Source organism: Ananas comosus, linkage group 23 (genome assembly GCF_001540865.1).
Source record: "Ananas comosus cultivar F153 linkage group 23, ASM154086v1, whole genome shotgun sequence".
Taxonomy (NCBI): Eukaryota; Viridiplantae; Streptophyta; class Magnoliopsida; order Poales; family Bromeliaceae; genus Ananas; species Ananas comosus.
Genome location: NC_033643.1, coordinates 4239230 through 4259770, shown reverse-complemented (window position 1 = coordinate 4259770; position 20541 = coordinate 4239230). Strand labels below are relative to the sequence as shown.

Genomic DNA, 20541 nt, shown 5'->3' with positions numbered 1-20541 from the left:
CATCCGTCTCCGCCACCTCCACCACTGTCGTTGTGCTTGCATTTATGGGGAATGTCCTTCCTTGCATTCCCTTCCTTGACTAAGGAGGGCTTCGTCATGCGCTCGGAATTGCAAACAAATCAAATCCATCCTAATTGCAAACAAGCTCAGATGGATTCTTATTCTTTTTTTTATCATTTTGAGCCGTTTCTTTTTCTTATTCTGTAGAAAAATGTCGTACTACTATTTTTTTAGAATAATTCCGTTTGTAAAAAGAACCATTTACATATATATAAAGAAGCTTCACTGCTTAGTTGTAACTTAATTAGTCTCAAGCAATGCAATTTAGTTTTAAGTGATGCAATTTCTGTCTTATATAGTGCAACTCAGTCTCAAATGATTTTAAATAGCGCAACTTTTATTCAAATAGTATAATTTTCATCACAAATAGTATAATTTTCGCTCAAACAGTACAACTTTCGTTCAAAGAATATAATTTTGTCTCACAGAGTATAATTTTCGTCTTAAAATGTGCAACTTACATATCAAACAGTGCAGCTTTTTTTGAAATAGTATAATTTTATCTTAACAGTACAACTTCATATTCTTCTTCTTCTTCTTTGGTTTTTAGCCATTTCTATAGAACTGATGATACATAATAATTTTTCAAGGAGAAAAAAAATATTTTTCTTTATATTTTTCTTTATATTTTTTATTCTTTTTTTCCTATCCTCGCATCTTCTTTCGCTATTGCGCCCTCTCCATTTCGCTTTGTCGCAGCCGCCGCCCTCACCAGATGTGCTCTCCCGCCTAATCGTCCTTAAATCCTTCAATACTCTTGTCGCCGTCGCTATCCACCAGCTCAAATCCAAATAGCAAGCGCATCTACTATGGCCGGCTGAACGATATGCTCCTTAAAGAAACACAGGCGCATGTTAGTTTTCACCCTCACGGGAGACAACAAGCCCAGCCTCGGTAATAACCTCATTGCCTTAAAAGATGCAACTTCTGTTTTATGTAGTGTGACTTAATTTTAAATAGTTTTATGTGATAAAACTTTTATTCAAACAGTGTAATTTTTGCTTAAATAGTACAACTTTTGTTCAAATAACATAATTTTCGTTCCAATCAATATAATTTTAGTTTCAAACAATATAAATATCGCATCCTCTCCCTCACCCTCTGCCAGAGCCCTCGCTCCCACCCCTGCCCCCGCCGCTGCCCCTACCCCCAACGGATTTGCTATTTCGCCCCGTCATTCTTAAATCCTTTGATATCCTTGTCACTGTCTATGTGCTCCACTGCAAGCTCACCTTTGCGATCTATACAAAATCCGAGCCGACATCGGCGGAAGTGTAGGCGACGTAAGAGAGTGGAGCACTGTGTGAATGTTGGGGCGGTGGAAGAGAAGAAGAAAGAAGAGAAAGTGGAAGGAAAAGAAGAGAAAGAAATGGGAAGGAAGAAGATAAATCAGGAGGAGAGAAAAACGAACATGACAAAAAAAAAAGGGGGGGAGAGCAAAAGAAATAAGGATATTTTGGTCCTCATCCTCACGGTCGACAGCGAGCACCATCTCGACCATGACCTTATCGCCTTCGTTTGCTCCGCCCTTACCTGCGCCCGCTCCAAGTCCTCCCCCTTCAGCGCTAGTGCCAGCATTGGTAGAGGCGGAGTCGGAGGAAGAAGAGGTGTCGGCGGAGGTAGAGGCGAAGGAAGAGGATGTGTCGCCATCTTTATCACCCTCTGCTAGGGCCGTGGAGGCCGTGGAGACTGCGATGCGGGTCAGAAGGAAAAAAGAAAAGAAAAAAAAGAAAGAGAAAAAAAATAAAAATATCACGTAACAAAAATTCGAACTTTATCTGCACAATCTAAAATAATTTCTCAATTTTATATTTTACTTATAAAATTTTTATATAAAAAATTTTATTTTATGCACAGTAATTTTGTGCCACGCGGAACTACAGGTAGTAATGACCCAACAAATTTCAGAGCCCATTTTTCGAAAAGATCAGTAATTGTTGGGACAAACCCTCGCAAACGCTCATCGCCATGTCTCCCGCCGCCGCCGCCGCCGCCGCCGCCGCAGCAGCCGCCGTGGCCGCGGCGTCTTCTCGCTTATCTCCGCCCCACCTCCGCATCTCCCCTTCGGTCTCTCCCTCCATCCTAGCCTCCTCCTCCGCTCCGCGCCGCGTACGCCTCCCCCCCGGCCCCCGCCGCGGCGCCGCGGCGGCGGCGGCGGCGGGAGGCGGCGCCGCCGCCGGAGGCCCCGCGAGGGTCCTCCTCGAGGTGCGGGATCTCAAGGCCGTGGTCAAGGAGTCGGGGAAGGAGCTCCTCCATGGAGTCGACCTCACCATCAACGAGGGAGAGGTGCTTTTACCCTTTTGCTCTTTTGGCGGGGGCGTTTGAACTGGTTGTTGATTTGGTTTTGGGGTTTACCTTTCGCTTCATTTTGAGCTCGGATTTGTGTAGGTTCATGCCATTATGGGCAGGAACGGTTCCGGAAAGAGCACCTTGTCTAAGGTGAATCTGATAATTTCTTCTTCTTCTTTTTTCTTTCTATAATTTCATAGTTATAGAACTAATTTTGTATGAATTTGGATTCCTTCTTTTCTTCTACTGATTTTGGGATGAATCCAGTATTATAATTGTACTTAATTGTATTCACCTCTCATTACTTGCTCATTTGTCATGATAATGGACAAACTTTGAGAATCAATGAGCTGATACTGGTTATTTGTAGATCATTTAGAACAACAAGTATCGAAAATTATGATTTTGTAATTTTTAATGCAACTTATAATTTTTCTGAGAATTCACACTAGATTACTTCTTACAATGCCAGTGTAGCAAAGGAAGTATGAATGGAAAGTCAACTAGACTTTTTAGGTAAGAAAGGTCATGAGAAGGGTGTGAGAAAAGTGTAATGGGTTGTGAACAAAATTTTTTATTATGTTAGCAAGAATTCTTCCCGTCAAAGCTATTTCCTGTTCACTTTAGAAATGCACAACTTGTGCTTTGGCTGTTTGTGCACATTTCATCAGTAGGAATTAGCTTTGTCTGACCTTGACCATAGGGTTTAATCTCAACAATTTTGAGGCGTTTTGTGATTATTTCCTTACCTTACATCCTTTATAATGGTTAGATCGTTGTAATTCATTTAACAAGTTCTATAGTGCATTCTTATGCTATATTTTCCGGCTTTTAGAGTCTTCCTACAGAATGTGGAAGTCAGCTTTAAGCCCTTAAATATCGTTAAGTGGTCCATCTCTGAGCCCTACTAGCTTTTCTTAAGGGAAATGATGTTTAATTTCTAGCCTAGAGTCCCTTACTTAAGACCCCTTTAGGAGTCCTATAATGATTATAGTTGGCATTCCACACAAGTGTAAACTCTAAATAAAATTTTACTGGTCATCCATGAATGGAAAGACTTCTAAATTCTTCGATGTTTTTTCTTTGAATTATAAAGAAAATCATAAAAACATGACTATATCAGGTGAAAGTTTGGATTTGAGATAAGGTCAAATGGGTCTTTTTATTTTCCTCCTTGTTTAGTCAGATTTGTACCTTGGTTGGATCACTAAAAAGAGTGGTCTGTAAGTGGTTTGTAATAGATGTACCCCAATGCTACCCATTTATTTTTCTGTTCTCTAAGGTCACCCTTTATTTAGTTATACATAGCTCACCACACATTATTCTATCCAGTATACACCACTATTAAGTTTTGAGTTGTTATCCTTGGTACATCTTCTGTCTTATCTTGTGCATTTTTGAAGTTTTTATTGTATGCATATGTCGTGGCAATCCAAGTGCCTCCTAGTCGTAAATCTTGAGTCTGCATTTCCACTGCAAACATTTAAAGTTACTTTTTCACCATCTTGTCAAGAAAATTATTTATGAAACCTTACAGCTACATTTGAATTTATCTTGTAGAAAGTGTGTCTGGGAGCTCCCTTTATTAACACTTAGCAAATGTGATAGCCAAAGGGATTGGTTGTGAACATGATCTCATCTCTCCCTCCACGTTTTCTTGTTTTATTCTTAGTATTTGAGCTCCAATAATTGTTTTGATAGTCACTTAACTTTCTGGTGCTCTATGGATTCCTGCGCACTACTTTTCTTCCTCTTGCCGTTTCCAAGTAGTTCTCTCCAGCAGATGCAATGCACTGATAACATATCTGCTATTGCACAATTATCCTTGCAAAGTTTGTTTTATATGCATGCTCCTTGAGACTATCTTTATTTGCATTTATGCCCTTGTGAGGGTTATATATACGGCAACCATTTCTGCATAACCTCGACAGGGACAGACATGTAACAAAGGTTGTCAGGTGCATGCGCAAAATACCTACTTTGCTAGGGTATTATGCAATTCGGCATATTTGATGGGGTTTATATGCAGAAAACAGTTTCTATATGTCATTGATTACAATTTTTTTCAGTAATATTTTAATGATTTCTAGGTTCTTGTCGGCCATCCTGATTATGAAGTAACTGGAGGTACTGTTCTCTTTAAAGGTGAGAGCTTGCTGGAAAAAGAACCAGAGGAAAGATCTCTTGCAGGACTTTTCATGAGTTTCCAAACACCTATTGAGATACCAGGTGTGAGCAACTATGATTTTCTGCTCATGGCCCTTAATGCACGACGAGAGAAGCAAGGTTTACCTGCACTTGGGCCTATTGAGGTCTGCATCCTTCTATAAATATTTTCTTCAGGTTGCTGCAGCTTTGGGTTTCATGCCACTTATCATACCTGTGTGATATTTTCCTTGAGAAATTTTCATGCATCCCTGTGATAACGAAATTTTCATATGTGCCGTTCAAAAGCTTGATTTCTTACTTTTGTACCCTTGTACTTAGTGAAACACTCTCTTTAGGATACATATTTGGATACAAAATTAATGTCCCCTCAGTTTTTAAACGATTCCCCAAGTTAAGATAGGGTTATTGTATTTATAAGAAACTGCTTTTCTGAGGGGCATCTGTGAACTTTCAAAATAAAAGGGGAAATGTGTAAATAGATGGTTTACAGGGATATATATATAATTATATATGTAAAGGCTCTCTTTCTTTCAAATCTTGACCATTTAGATATGTGTTTCAGGATGTAAACGATATTTGTTTTTTTAACCCTAAATATAAGTGAATCTATTCCGTAACAGCCCAGAATAATCCATTACTGCTCTTTTCTCTTATCTGTATATCATGAGGGAGAAAGGTCACATGTACATGGTGCTGCTTTTCTTCTTATGGATAAAATTGCTTGCCATTTTATTAGATGTTTATAGTCTGAAGTCCACTAATGGTTAGCATGCCTTATTTTTGCAGTTCTATCCATACTTGTCTTCCAAAGTCACTGCTTTAAAAATGGACCCGAAATTTCTAGACAGAAATGTCAATGAAGGGTTTAGTGGAGGGGAAAAGAAGCGGAATGAAATTTTGCAACTTGCGGTAGGAATTCTTGTATCATTTTGCTTTACACTAACATGCCTAGATATTTTGTTTGAAATTTCTTTTCCCTAGTTCATAGGACTTGTTTGCCCTATTTTTGTGTCTATTAGTAAATTTCATTCTTGGACAGCAGCTTGCATGGCCATTGGTTGCCCCCTACTGTGTTGGATGCCTGCGGGCCACGGGTTAATCTCTTTAAATTTTTAATGAACCAGGCATTTTTAATTTCTAACTATACCATTTAGTTATTTCAAACTACTTATGTTTATATTTACCTCTCTAAGTGGTGCAACATAGAATTAGAAGTGCTATTTAATAGGTTTTGCGTGGATGATTGGATGGTTTTTCATTTTTCTTTTTCTAGATCTAGAGAAATTATTGGATGGGATAATTTCAATAGCAAATACTCAAGGACATTAGCGGAATCAGTTTAATTACTTAAACCTTTATCTCAAGATTAATGTGTGTGTTTTTTTTCCTGTTTTGATGTTATCAATTGATAAGAAGCTTTCCATAAAGATTTTGTCTTTGTTCACCAATCCTATGTAGATGGTTTTTCTCATAAGAACTTAAGAAGTGAAAAAGGTGATATCTTTGTTGTGGTTTTATTGGTCCTGATTAGGTTTTTTACCTAAATATATATCGGGCCCATCAAATACTGAAGAAAAATTTGCATGCATGTATTAATGTTCTTTCTTCCAGAGAATCTTGATAATGATTCAATTATATAATAATAATGAAAAGCACTTAGATTTGCTTCTTCTTTTGTTTTACTTCTATATCTTGTCTCTTCTGGTATACTGATTACATCTTGTTTGTTTTGCTTTTTTTTTTTGTGCAAATCTAATGTGTCAAATGTTCATTGATAGACATATATATATATATATAGCGTATTTGGAGATCAAAGGTTTTACCTTTCTCTCTGTATTTTTATAATATCAGGTTCTCGAGGCAGATTTGGCTATTCTAGACGAAATTGATTCGGGTTTAGATGTTGATGCACTCGAAGATGTAGCAAATACCGTGAATGGGCTCCTAAAACCTGGCAATTCTATTTTGATGATTACTCACTATCAGCGTCTGTTGGATTACATCAAGCCCACCTTCGTTCATATAATGGTAACATTTTTTTTTATTTAACGTGAAAAGTACTTCCTGATAATTGTAGACTGTGCCTGCCATGTATTGTAATTTGTCTTAGTACTTGCGAAAAATGTATGGAGACCCCGAACTATAGGCCATTTTGGAAGAATGATGCTATGCCCGCTCCTATAGTAAATGAGAGTAAAATTTGAACTAGAGTGAGTGGTTTCTTTGGGCAGTGTGTGGCGCCCACCACCTCTTGATTTATGTAAATCTCTTGGAGATTACTTAGTTTGAAATTGACCCTGAACGTTAATTTTTTAAATCGACACACCCCCAACTTATGTTTGATTTGATTTGAGCTCCTTTCTTCAAATGAACTTTGGATTTTGTTAAATGAACTATTCCTTCAGCTAATTACCTGAATTATTAACTTAATTTGCAGTTTCATCAGCTGTAAAGTAGGTGTGGCCTTTAAATTCACGAAATCGTCGCAAATATGATTAAATCCCTAATGTATAAATTGAAATAACAAAATCGGAACAAGCAAAACGATGAGGGCTGTCAATAAAAAAAGATGAGGTTTAGGGGCCTATTTTTGAAAGGTCTGTCTTTTACAGGGTCTCCATCACATTTTTTACCTATTTAATATTACTGTTATGTTTACTTGTTTACTTTGGAGTATATGAGGATTCTATGTGAAGAAATAGACTAATACTGTTTTCCGGCTGTAATGGACTCATTGGAATTGAACTTTTCAAGGATCGATTTGAGCCGAAAACAACATGCTTAGTTCACATTTCATAAAGGAACTCATTGGAATTGAACTCATGGAACGATTTGAGCCGAAATAACATGCTCAGTTCACATTTCATATAGTTATGTTCTCTTATATATATATATATATATATATATATATATATATAGGGTCCGGCTATAGTAGCCATGACCTATATATATATATATATATTTATTTATTTATTTCCTGTACTTCTCTTTGTTTTTCGTCAAGTTCTATGTAGTTAGAGAGCAAAGACACTATTTTCTACAAATAAAGGACTTGTTTGTTATTGTTACCCTTTTATGGGTTTTATTTAACAACAAAATACAAAAACTTAGGTGTCGCTTGATTAAACACCAATTCCATATAATTTGATGTGTTGGTAGGAAAGCTTTTCTTTTGTTGTTATAGTTGGCTAGCTTACAATTCATTGTGTCAAGTGGCAGATGATAACTTGTTTAAAAGAAATTTAAAAAATTGTTTTTGGGTTCTTATATTTTGTTGCCAGATAAATACTTTGGATGGAATAATTGCAAGCAATTTACTATCCACTTCTACACCTTTTGATATACAAAATCCTAATTTTTTTTAAAAAAAAAAACAAACACGATACCAAACGGGGGTCTCGATAAGATGTCTTTTGGCATACGGCTGGGTTGCAATGTAAGCTCGCCGACAATGACAAGAGTAGGAAAGTCCGCTCGCCAGCACATCGAAACCATCGAATTTTCATTTATGTAAACAGAAAAGAAACAACAGCGCCAAACCAGGCCTAAGTAAGTTCATTTTGAGGTGGCCTTAAACCGCATAGATCTCAGGGAGAAGGCAAATAAGAAAACACAAACTGCCTAACACGCTAGATATCTGCTTCGTGTTTTAATTGTCGTAATTATTTTGTATTGTTATAAATTTGGTTATATCTCATATTCAGTTTTCTTGTTCTAGGAACCTGTTTGTAAAGATTATTTTCGCGAATTAATCGATCTCATATTTTTATTCTTGTTCACAGGAAGAGGGGAAAATCGTTAGGACTGGTGATATTTCGCTGGCTAAGCAACTGGAAAAGGGAGGCTACAAAGCGATCTCCGGCGTTAGCTAAGAAGATCGCAACCACTTAAATGTTTTTTCTTTCGACTTTTTTTTTTTTTCATTTATTTTCTGTAATTCTATCAGCAAAAACTGTGGTGTAATTTTTCTCCTGTCTCTTTGTAAAGAGGATTGCAAAATTTTGGCAATTAAAGGAATAGAATTATCAAAGATTGCAAACATTTGGCAAATCTGCCTCTTGCAGTTGCAGTGTACTGTATCCAGAAGGTGCTGTAAAATGGGGAATGAGCTTGCCCTGTAAATAAGTTTAGGGTAAATCGCACGTATGGTCCTCAAACTTTAATTTGTTGTAATTGTTGACTCAAAACTTTCAAATTTGTTGCAATTAAATTTCACAATCTAATTTAGCTGGTTAAATATTGGCAAATTATAAATATAAAAGTTATATGAAAGCATTGTGATTGTTGATTTGACACTAATTAAGATGCTACATCTATGTTGTGTCAATATTTAGCCAATTAACTTAGGATGTAAGATTTGTTTACAACAATTTTGAAAGTTGGAGGCAAAAATTTTAATAAATTAAAGTTTGAGGACTAGCGTCACCTAGCTTATAGTTTTGAGGACCAAACGTGCAATTTACCCCTCTAAGTTTAATAAAGTAAAAGGAAACTTTTAGGTTCAACCAAACTTATATAAAGGATTGTTAGCGTGGTACACTTTGTCTGTGTGGAGCGAATAGCAGAGTGGATCAAAGTCATAATTGAAATATGTAGATGTAGAAAAGTAATTTTTCAGAAGTAATTTTAGAAAGCTATTTGATAATTTTTTTTTTACTGAATTGATTTGCAATGCAGTTTAACATCAATAATTATTAATACTAATATTACATACTAATATTTGTATTAAAAAAGTGTGTGCTAATTAAAAAAGAGTATTGCTAATCTATATAACCTCTATTAATCCCCGTATTAGTCATCCACGTGTCATCTTATGTTTAATCCATTCTTAAGTTTTTGTACATGTGGACCCGTTATGGGTCCCACCCGTAGTTGTTTCGTGCTTTCTATGCCTTTGACCGGTTCTTCAATCCCACGTTACCAAGCCACCTGAGATCCTGTTGGTTCCTTCACCCCCGCCGATTCAATCCCTCGCCTCTTCGATCCCTGCCCCGCCTCTTCGATCCCTCCCTCATTCCCGCCGCTTTGATCCTTGCCCAGCCTCTTTGATCCCTCCTCTTTCCCATCTCTTCATCCTCACCAACTTCCTTTACTCTCCCCTACTCTCTCCCTCATTCTCATTCTTCTCCATCTTTCAATTCACCATTTGATTTTATTTTGTTACTCTCAATTCTTATCTCTGATCCCTAAAATAAGGTTTCTTTTGACAAGATTACTACAAATGGACAATTGAGATATTTTATAGCATTTCAGCTAATGTACAGGTGGAAATCATCAATTAATTTGATTTTTATATTAAGTAGAACATGAGGATTCATATAAAAAATCTCTTTATTTTATCCCATTTTGTATGCAGGTAATGAAAGCAACTATAAAAGAAATGGGAAAATTACTTGAGGTATCAATTGGTGTCGCCATACAAATCTTCAAATTCACAAAAATGACAACTGTTACATTTATCAATGATTCAGAAGCTGTTGATTGGTAAGAAGTGAAAAGGATCTTCTATTTGTGAACACAGAAAAAAATTTCACCGAAGAAAATCTAACTATTTGAGCTCATATTCAGGTACTCACACTTCCCCCAAACACCCCCCCGGTCTTCCTTTCCCTTCTACTACATTGCTTCTATAGGCACATGTCTATTTTTACAACAGAGTGTTCTTGATTTATTTATATATCAGGAATTTGTATTCAAGCCAACCCACATGAAGTGTACCGACGTCAAATTGCCTTTTTTTTTGGTTTTTGCCTTATTTGCTTTTGCAACATTCACACATTCAAATAATTTGATGTTTTCCTTGCTAACTTACAAATTTCATTATTTTCTTATAATTGTTAAATTTGTTCTTGCTATTTTATTATTATACTTATTGGTTTTCTAACTAGATGGCTTTCTAGCTCTCTACTCTTAAAAAAATTTGTTATGAATTTGATAAGCAGTTTGTCCTGCCAATATATTTTGCCACAGTTAGAACATAACTTTTTGCATGAAAATTGTATGTGGTCTAATTTATCAAAAAGAATGTAAGACTTAAGCAAAGCACAATTTGACTTAATTAATTCGAACAAGTTAGTATTTGCTGGGTGAATGTAAAGACCTAGCCCACTGGCAATAATAACTCGTTGGGCCCAACCACCGGCCCAAAATGCTTAAGCTCAGTTATTATTACTAGTGTCTAAATCTCTTATAAACCCAATAACAACCCCATTCCCGTTAAAGCCCTGACGTCCTCGTCAGTCCAACACACACAGCCCAAGATCAGGGGATGTGCGACTCGTCTCGCTAGCCTGTCATCCAGACCCTGGCTCAGCCGAGACTCGCCACACATTTTCGGCTGGTGAACCGGCTCTGATACCAAATGTAAAGACCCAGCCCACTAGCAATAATAACTCGTTGGGCCTAACCATCGGCCCAAAATGCTTAAGCCCAGTTATTATTACTAGTGTCTAAGTCTCTTATAAACCCAATAACAACCCCATTCCCATCCGATGTGGGACTATTGGGGTGTCACAGTGAATAAGTTGGATTTTTTTTTCTTCTATTTTTTTTTTATCATATTTTCTTCCAAATGCAGTTACTCTTTTGTTATTGTCGGATTGATCGTTTTTGTTTAACTGTTCCTTCGCAAGTTTGGTTACTTTTTCTTGAATTATTTGCTTTGTGGTCACTGTTTTATCTCTCTTCTATTTGTCTTTGTTCTTTCATTTGATGGTTGATTATGAAAACATTCGTATTGTGAAATTATTTGGAATTTAGTCGCAAACTGTAATTATTTGGAATTGAGTTGCAGTATCGTATTTTAATTTTTGTGAAAATAATTGCATATTGTGAAAGGAAAAAAAACACAATACATATATAAGGGAACAACAAACATTGATGATTTGATATGTGCTGGCATGTCATCAGGTCCTACAAAATGATAACCCAACAATTAAGTGAAAAAGAAGTTCACATCCACCTCACACAGTCCATCAGATCCTGCACAATGGTTTTATGGGGGTGAATCGAAGAAAGAAAAGGAATAAACTAAAATTTCATAGAAAGTCTACAACCACAACATTTGGAGCAGAATAATTGGATAAACAAAGAATCGACAAAAAGCAGTAAAAAATGGCAAAAAAAAAATTACATCCACAAGTCACAATGCACAATTGAACACCTATATGTAAGACATACGGCATAGAAATGACCTGTTGAAATAGCAAGCAGACTGTGTCGTCTACTTTATATGAAAGGTATCAAGCTTTGGACTATTCCTGTACTAACATCTTGCTGCATCCAGAGGATATGAAGATATTGTTTCATTTCTCATTCGAGAAATGGCGGACATTAATCTTCCTGGTATATTCAACTTTTTCCCTTTTCTAATTGTTTCTATTCATTGGCGTTGATATGTACTATAAATATAATTGCTTTATGCTTCTATAATATAATAGCATATGCACATAATGATATATTCTTTATAATCAGATAAATTTGAAAAAACACCCTTGTTGGAGGCTATCAAGAGGGGACATGATCGAGTGGCTTATTACTTCACAAAGAAGGATCTGAATTAAATCTTAAAGATGCTGGTAGTCATCTTTGTACAACTGTTTTACGAGGTGATGCAGATTTTATCAAGAGGGCTATATCATATGGCCCTGATCCAAATTCAAAACATTATGATCACCGCACTCCCCTTCATATAGCTGCTGCTGAAGGGTTGTACTTGAATGCCAAACTGCCGATAGATGCTGGGGCTAGCGTTTTAGTTATGTACAGGTATTGTTGTGTGACAATTTGTTTGTTCTAAACTTCTAATTCAATAGATACTTTACATTTTGAAAGAGATTTAACTGAGCAAGATATCGTGAACTACTGGCATCTTTCCTTTTTATCGACCAGTAGTAATTACATGACGTTATGGTTTGTTGGAATATAAGGATGCAGTTATTTACCATTAGTTATAGAATTCTATAGGACTTACCTATTTCTTTATTAAAAAATAGAAAAAAATCTGAAAAATGAATCAACTAATGCCAAAACATTCAACATTAAAAAATGAATCAACTAGCTGCTCTGATGTAAAACCACTAAATGCAAGAGATGAAAATAATGCCCTCATATAATTCTAAGAGAAACTTCCATAGAAATTTAGAAGAACTACTAAATTCAGCATGACTATATTACAAATAATTGAATGTGATTACCATTTTGGAACTTTACTGTTCATTGCCAAATATGAAGCTTTTTCCAATAGCAATACCATATTGTGAGTTAGTTTGCTTATTGAGAAAGTAGCCTGTTTGAGCCGTTTGTAGTTGATTATTCACTTATATTTGGTTGTTTGCTTTTACTTGATGGATCCATAACAGTTTTGTTTGGAAAAATCAAATTGTTTGTTATTGATAAGTGGCATTTGTCTGGAACGATTAACTATGTTTGAAAGGTTCTTCTTTGATTTGAATTTGATGCTTTATTTGTTTACTCAGATTTTTCTACGTGGGATTCGATTCTTCCAATTTAAGAAATTTTTTTTTAGAATTTCTATATATTTTTAATATTTGTTTTCAGTATTTTGGTTACTATGTTATAAATTTTTATGTTTATTTTTATTTACAAATCATAATGCCTCAATTGTATAATGATTTGATTGTGTTGGAAATTTTGATGAATTTGTTTATATTAGGGTTTAGAATTTTTGAAATGATTAATTATTACGCAGCCTAACGCCATACTTAGCATAATCTGAAGGATATGTTGGAATTTGTTTGCTAAATATATTTTCTGCTGTTTTTGATTAAACCTACACGTCACTACCTATATAATAAGGCATCTATATAAAGTTGTCGGAAATAGATGTGGTTTGATACCTATCGTGATGCTTCAGTGTAAAAAATTGAAATGTTAAAAAAAAAACTTCATACTTTTCAATATAATTTAAAATTACTAAAACTTTTAAAGTAAATATGTTTTACTCTCTACAAAATAACTTATAGAAATATAAGGATCTAAAATTTAAATTTTAAATTTTAAAAAATTATAATATATCTACCCGCCGCATCGCGCGGGTCACTACACTAGTATTTATTAATAGATCTCAAGTTATCGACAACCATTTTGTAAATAATTTATCTAAGTGTCCTTATCAATGCGGCAATGCGATTGCGACTTTGGGTCATGATATAATCATATTTTACTCCACGATCATTTGGTATTGAAACGTTTGCATTACTTTCAGGTTCTTCCATGTTGGGTATATAATTCATATCTTTGACCACATTTGTTGAACTTACGTAAAACTCATTCTAATAAATTTATGAAGTGCTATAATTGTAGACAATTTTTTGATTGAGTTTGCACAGGATAGTCTTGCATCATTTGTAACATACACCGCCGTACTTTAAGTGTACCAAATGACAGTTTAACAACATTCCTCAAGAATGAGTGTGCATGATTGAACACCTTTTTATAACCCTGTAGTTGAGATCCCTATCTAATTCATGAATATGGTATCTCATATATTTCCGCATATGTAAGATCTTAAATATCATTTTATGTTCGGATACTTTGCATGTATAAGGCAATACTTACCTGTATATAAACAAAAGATAATTAAAATTATTTAGTTAATTACAATTTAAAAATATAACTCACTATTTAAAAAATAAAGCATATTAAAGTGACCTTTAGAAGGATGTGAAAATACATGTTTATAGTTATTGAAAGCAGTTGTGCAAATTTAACTGGCAGCGACAAATGTGAATACCATATTGAAATCACAAATAATCATCATATTTTGCAAAGCATTTTACCAATATATGAAATTTGATCTTCTTTAGATATAATGTTATGAAAAAGAGTCATATCGATTACACTAATAGCTCCTTCAAAGTGAGACCAGAAACTAGCATTGTCACAAATTTAAGGAGAAATTATAGCAAATGAAGAATTCGGTGGTTTAATCATGTTAACAGAAAATCGAACTGAACTATTAAGAATTTCATTAAATTTTTTACTAATTATTTTTTCAGAGTGCTTGAAATAGTTTTGAATATTACCATACGTTTCATTATGCCCACAAACCAAAAGAAATATCGTGAGTGCCTTCTGTGCATGTATTTGCTCTAGTTAGTTAACTGTAACTATTAGTAAGAAACAACAGTGATAGATCTATTGTTATCTTAGTAGGGTCTATTGATCCCACTGACATAACCAATAAGTAAGGCTTTATGCTTTTCTTTGACATATTGACCCTACTTTGGGTTCAAAGTTGATTCCATAGTGGGGTTAACAAATAGATAGATAATGACTTTCTCTCGCAAAAAAAGGGGGGCTTGAATTCAGTCGATCTGACATATAAGAATTTTATAAAGAATAAACTATATGTGTGATCAATTAATACATGATTATTTTGTGACTTATAAAAAAAATTCGACGATGATGCTATCTATATCATTTTCAAAGTATGAAAACACATTGAGAAAAATTATAAATAGAAATAGTTTCTTTTTATATAATATTATGAGTAGTTTACTCTTTTAGTTTATATTTTTATGTTTTCTCTTTATTATATACTAGCGTAGGGACCCGTGCGATGCGACGGGTAGGAATGTTTTAGTAAAAATCTACATACTACATATTTAACAAACAAATAAAAATGTTAAAAAAAATAAAAGAAATATTTGAAATAGTATGAAGGATAACAAATAATGAATGAGAAACTAAAGAGACTCAAATTCACATTTAACTAATCATATAAATATATTTATCTGTCCTATCATCTTTTCTAATCCAAATTAGATTTCTTTTAAAAGCCAATTATTATTGCATTTGCTTATGGACATCCAAATTGTCGTGCATCAAAAAATTAGTACGGAATATAAAGGAATGGAAGAAAAAGTATGAAGGAATATATGATAGTCATACAAATAAATTTAAAAATAATAATAGTTAGTTTTTATTTACCGTTAAATTGTAAAAGCCCACTTTTCATACATCTATAAGCCAACAATCTATATACTATGTTTAGTTTGTTGATGCGACATGCTAATTTAAATAGTTTTTTTTAAAAAAAATTTTACTCTATTAGTTTTTGTGTAACTCAAATGACTTATTCAGTAGTGTACAAAAAAAAAAAAAGAGAAATAATATTTTTAGAAGTTGTAGTCTCTATCTACGACTTAGATCAAAATAATAATTACTGCTCTCATAAATTTGTTAGAAAATTAATACACTAAAAAGAACACTTTTTGACAAAATGCTCAAAAGAACAACATCATTTGAATACGATGTCATTTGTATCTTAAAAAAAAAACAAATCTATTACTAAGAGTAATAAGTTTATACAATAAATTTATACGAAGTCAATTTCTATGACATATATTACCTCAATGACAAAGCTAAGATAAGCACAAATTTAGATGAACATTAAAAGGAAAAAAAAATTAAATTAATTGACAAACAAAATTCTGAAAAAGAGCACACAAATCGGTAAAAAGGCGACTGAGGAGGAAGGAGAAGAGGAGAGGGACGACAAAGGAGATAATAGGCGCGCATCGGCGCGAGGTCGGCCGCAAGGTGGCTGGCGAGGGAGGAGAGAGGAAGCGAGAAGAGGAGCGCGGTGTTTTTGTCCAAGTAAAGCTGGACCTCATTAATTTCCACCATTGATGTACTTGATGTGATCAAAAGCCCATGTAGGGACATAGTTCTTTTGGAATGACACATCTATTGGCTTCCTTGGTGCTGCTCCCATGGTGGTCTTAAGCACCAAACCAACAAAACAAAGCAAGAGAAGAGAAGCCAAAGTTGAAGAAGTCATTTTTTAATCTCTCTCTCTCTCTCTTTTTCTCTCTCTCTCTTTCTCTCAAGGAAAGGAGATAGAAAGAAGGGTTATTGTCACTGAATGGAAACTGCTACAGCTTGAGCTTTATATAGGGTGAGAGAGAGAGGTATGAGAGATGAGGGGTTTGGAGAGTGCCGCAGGGAGTTTGAGAAGGGGGGAGGAGGGGGGCAAAAATTTTATGGACATCATGTCCAAAATTTTTTTTTTGAGGACACTCTGGATAGGCGTCGCGTGGCACCCAAGCCATGCGGGCCTATCGGTCCCGTTGCTCTCCCAACAGGGAGAGCAGTTGGATTATTTTTTGTGCACCCGATGCACTAGTTTTGTTTTAAAATTTTATTTTTTTATCTTTTCATTATAATTTAATTATATATATATTATGATATTTTAAAAATATATAAAAATAATTTAGAATTTAAAGATTTAAAATTATTTTTTACATATATTTTTTAAATATAATAAAATAAATATTTATTATATTAAATTAAAATTAAAATTAAAATTTTAAAGTAAAAATAGTACACCGGGTGCACCAAAAAAAACCCGCTGCTCTCCTAAGAGGCAGAGCAGCGGGACGGTGTCCATAAAATTTTTGCCCGGAAGAGGGAGGGGTGGTGGGCGGTTTTGGGAGATGAGAAGTCTCAGGGGTTGGAAAATGAAAAGGGAGCAGTTTTGGGAGATGAGGCGATTTTGGGAGATGAAGATGGAGCGATTTTGGGAGATGAGTAGGGAGCGGTTTTGGGAGAAGGAGGTCACGCCACGTCAGCAGGATATTGGGAATTCATAGATTAGTATAGATTTGACTCCACTAGAAAATTTTTTTGGATCCGCCATTGATTAATGAAGCTAACCTTTTAAATGCTTCAGGTTCTATTCGAAATATTTTATAACTCTCTTCTGGAATTCGTAAGGTCTTTTGAATTCATTGCTTTTCAGAAAAAGTTTTGAAGTTCTCATATTCTGTTTCATGAGGTATGTGAAATCGTAATTAACACATATTATTACTCCTAGTGGCCATCATATAAATTTTTTTTTTTATTTTGTCCACTTCACAATTACGTAAAAAATACATAATAAATAACAATTACGCAAAATTTTGTTAATTTGAAGTCACTTTCATCTCCTACAGTATTAGAATCACTTATATTTGTGTTCATTTGTACATAAAACATACATAATAATAAATAACAAACTGTTATAAATAAATAATATAATACACAAAGCAACTTATTATTATATTATATAACAATATAATATATAAGTCACAAATATTTTGAATGCATTTAAAGTAACACACAATAAGCTATTAAGATGCACAATATTACTGATACAGTAATATAATTTTGGTTGAATTCAGCCAGAACTAGTCGAATTCAGCTTCGCCAAATTCAGGAGGGCCTAGTCGACGCGGCTCCGATTGGATCCAGGAGGGCATGAGCGATTCCTCATGTGTGGTCAGAAGAGATTCGCCGAAGAGAACTCCTTAGTTTGGGGAGAGAGGAAGGTGGGGGAGAGATAGAATAAGGGAAAGGTTGCGAAGAGACGAAGGTAGGAAAAAGTTTTAGTTAATTGTTGTTGGGGAGGGGTGGGTTGGGGAGAGTGTTTTCGCTATTAGATGGAAGAGGAGAGAGAGGCCAAATGAACTAAATAAAGCGGCAATTTCACCACTACCCCTCTCAAATATGTAAATATCGTAAATGCCCCTGCAAAGTTGAAAATATCATACATACCCTTTCAAATGCAAAAAAAATTTCACAATTACCCTTCCTTTCAACGGCAGTCATTGTAACCATGATTAAAGTTTGGTTAAACAAGGTTTGAGTTACAAAATGACTAATTTAGCCCTAAAAAGGTTAGGTATTATTTTGATAGCAAATAATTAACGGGCAATTTCATAAGTACCCTTCTAAATTTTAAAAATAATATCTATAGCACTAATTATTAGTGGGCAAAAAAATAAAGAAACCTCTCACCTATAGATCATTTTGAACTAGACCCTTTAAGTTTTATTTTTTAACATTAAGAGTCCTTGAACTATTAGTTTTTTTATTTGGACTTTACTTAGTTAAAAGTTTTTCAAGTGAGATCCCTCACATGAATTTGATAAAATTTTTATTTTTTTTTGGAAAAAACGCTCAATTGCTAAAATTAAAAAAAGAATACTTAGGTTGAGAGGGTATATATATAGAGTTTTGCTACAATTCTATCGGTAGTACAGCTCGGTTTTCTGCAATTTATGTTCAATGATAGAGCTTCCAAATTGACAATCGGCACCGTTAAACATGATCTAAACCATTTAAACTATCTGAAAAATAAATTTCACGCTTTTCCGAGTTAGGATCATATCGAAGTGGACTATATGTGAGAGGGTTTTCATAAAATTTTACTTTATTGTTAACAATAAATTTTCAATTAAAATTTTTTTGTTTGAACATATCATATAAGTAATACTCTAATATTAAGAATTTTGATATCAAAATATTTTTAGCGTGAGATATGTGAGTTATTTAAATAAAATTTTAAAAAATAAATCTTTTAAATAATTAATGTTGAATACTACTATAGACAATTGCATTACAACTATGTATAATTTAAAAGTGAAAAATCATAATGAGATTTAACTATCACACTTAATAGACTATAAATCTTTAATTGTAAAATTTTAAAAAGAATGTTAAATTATTATGTAATTCAAACATTAAAAATTGATCATATAATTAATCTTAAATATTACATGGTTAAATTCGTGCTAGGGGTAAAATTGGTATTTATAAAATATTGGATGACTTCTTGATAGAAAGTTAAGCTAAAGGTATCTGTAAATATTTTTTGTTTTAAGAGGGGTATTGATGTTATTTTCTAATTTAGAGGGTTATTCATGAAATTATGATTTTCCAAACGGGTATTGATGAAATTATTCCTTAAATGGGAATATACCATGATATTGGAGAAACATGCGATTAGTTTATGCGCATTTTTGGATATTTTTATTAAAGTTTTAAAATGATGAACTGATTCTGCAGGAATCAGTTTTAAACTATTTCTGATTTTGAGGCCCTAAAAATCATTTTTCTGATTTTGAAGCAGAATTAGTTTTTTCAATGATTGCGACAGAACGCTTTATTGAGCTAAAAGTCACTTTTAAGTCCAAAATCACTTTTCAAAATTAGGCCAAACACCCATATTGTGTCCATATATTTTAAATATATTGATTGTTTTTTCCCTTTTAACTCAAAACTTTTGTAATAATGATTCAAATGGTTATCTTAAATTATAAATAAAAGGCTAAATTACATAAAACCCCTCTGTCAAACCTTGATTTTTCACTTTCCTCCCTGTCATTTAAAAACCTGCACTTTGCCTTCTTGTAAAATGAAAAATGTTCACAGGGGGTACGGTTGTATTGTGATGATAAAATGACCATTTTGCCCCTTACCATTTTCGTCTCCTCTCTCATCTTTCTCAACCGCCGCCTCGCTTGGCCACGGTTTACGCCTCGATCGGCTGCGATTTTTCTCTATTTTCTTCTCCACTTGCTCCCCTTCTCCTCTCGCACCCTCGCCGGCCCTCGATTTCGGCGACAGTAGGGAGGAAATCGAGGTGGGTGTGGATGGAGAGGTGGGCAAGGGCAACGAGGGCGAATGCGAGGCTGCGGAAGAGGGCGAAGGGGTGTTTGTGGGCGGACGGAGATGTAGGCGAGGGCGAGGCAGTGGGGGATGGTGAGGCGGCGGCGAGTCGGAGGAAGGCGAAGAATTGAGAAAAGGGCGGAAGGGTATTTTTGGCATAAAAAAATATTTTATAACGGAACCCTAACGAATCACTAACGGTAGGGGGTGAAATACATATTTTTATTTTACAAGGAGGCAAAGTGTAGGTTTTTAAATGACAGGAAAAAAAGTGAAAAATCAGGTTTTGACAGAGGGGTTTTCTGAAATTTAGCCTAAATAAAAAGCTTATTTATGGACTATTTTCAATCAGCTATCGAATCTTTCACTACTCAACTTTTTTAATTTGTTTGATTTGAGTCAATGAACGTTAATTTGACCTCAGAATTTTAATTAATTAATTACTTTAATAAATTTATAGTTAGAGAAATGAATGAATCACACTAACTAAACTTGGGTCCATAGGGGTGGTCCCACCCTAACCCGAACCCGACCCGACCCGATAAATCCCTCATTTCCCCACCGTAT

The 20541-nt window shown here is 34.5% G+C and overlaps 1 protein-coding gene and 1 pseudogene across 1 annotated transcript; both read left to right on the top strand.

Moving 5' to 3' along the window:
• LOC109727760 (ABC transporter I family member 6, chloroplastic-like) lies at positions 1989–8568 on the top strand. The gene is made up of 6 exons (XM_020257939.1): positions 1989–2346; positions 2449–2499; positions 4440–4661; positions 5305–5427; positions 6370–6546; positions 8301–8568. The coding sequence occupies exons 1-6, from the start codon at positions 2029–2031 to the stop codon at positions 8388–8390; spliced, it is 981 nt and encodes a 326-aa protein (XP_020113528.1). The 5' UTR covers positions 1989–2028; the 3' UTR covers positions 8391–8568.
• LOC109728376 lies at positions 11787–12442 on the top strand (annotated as a pseudogene).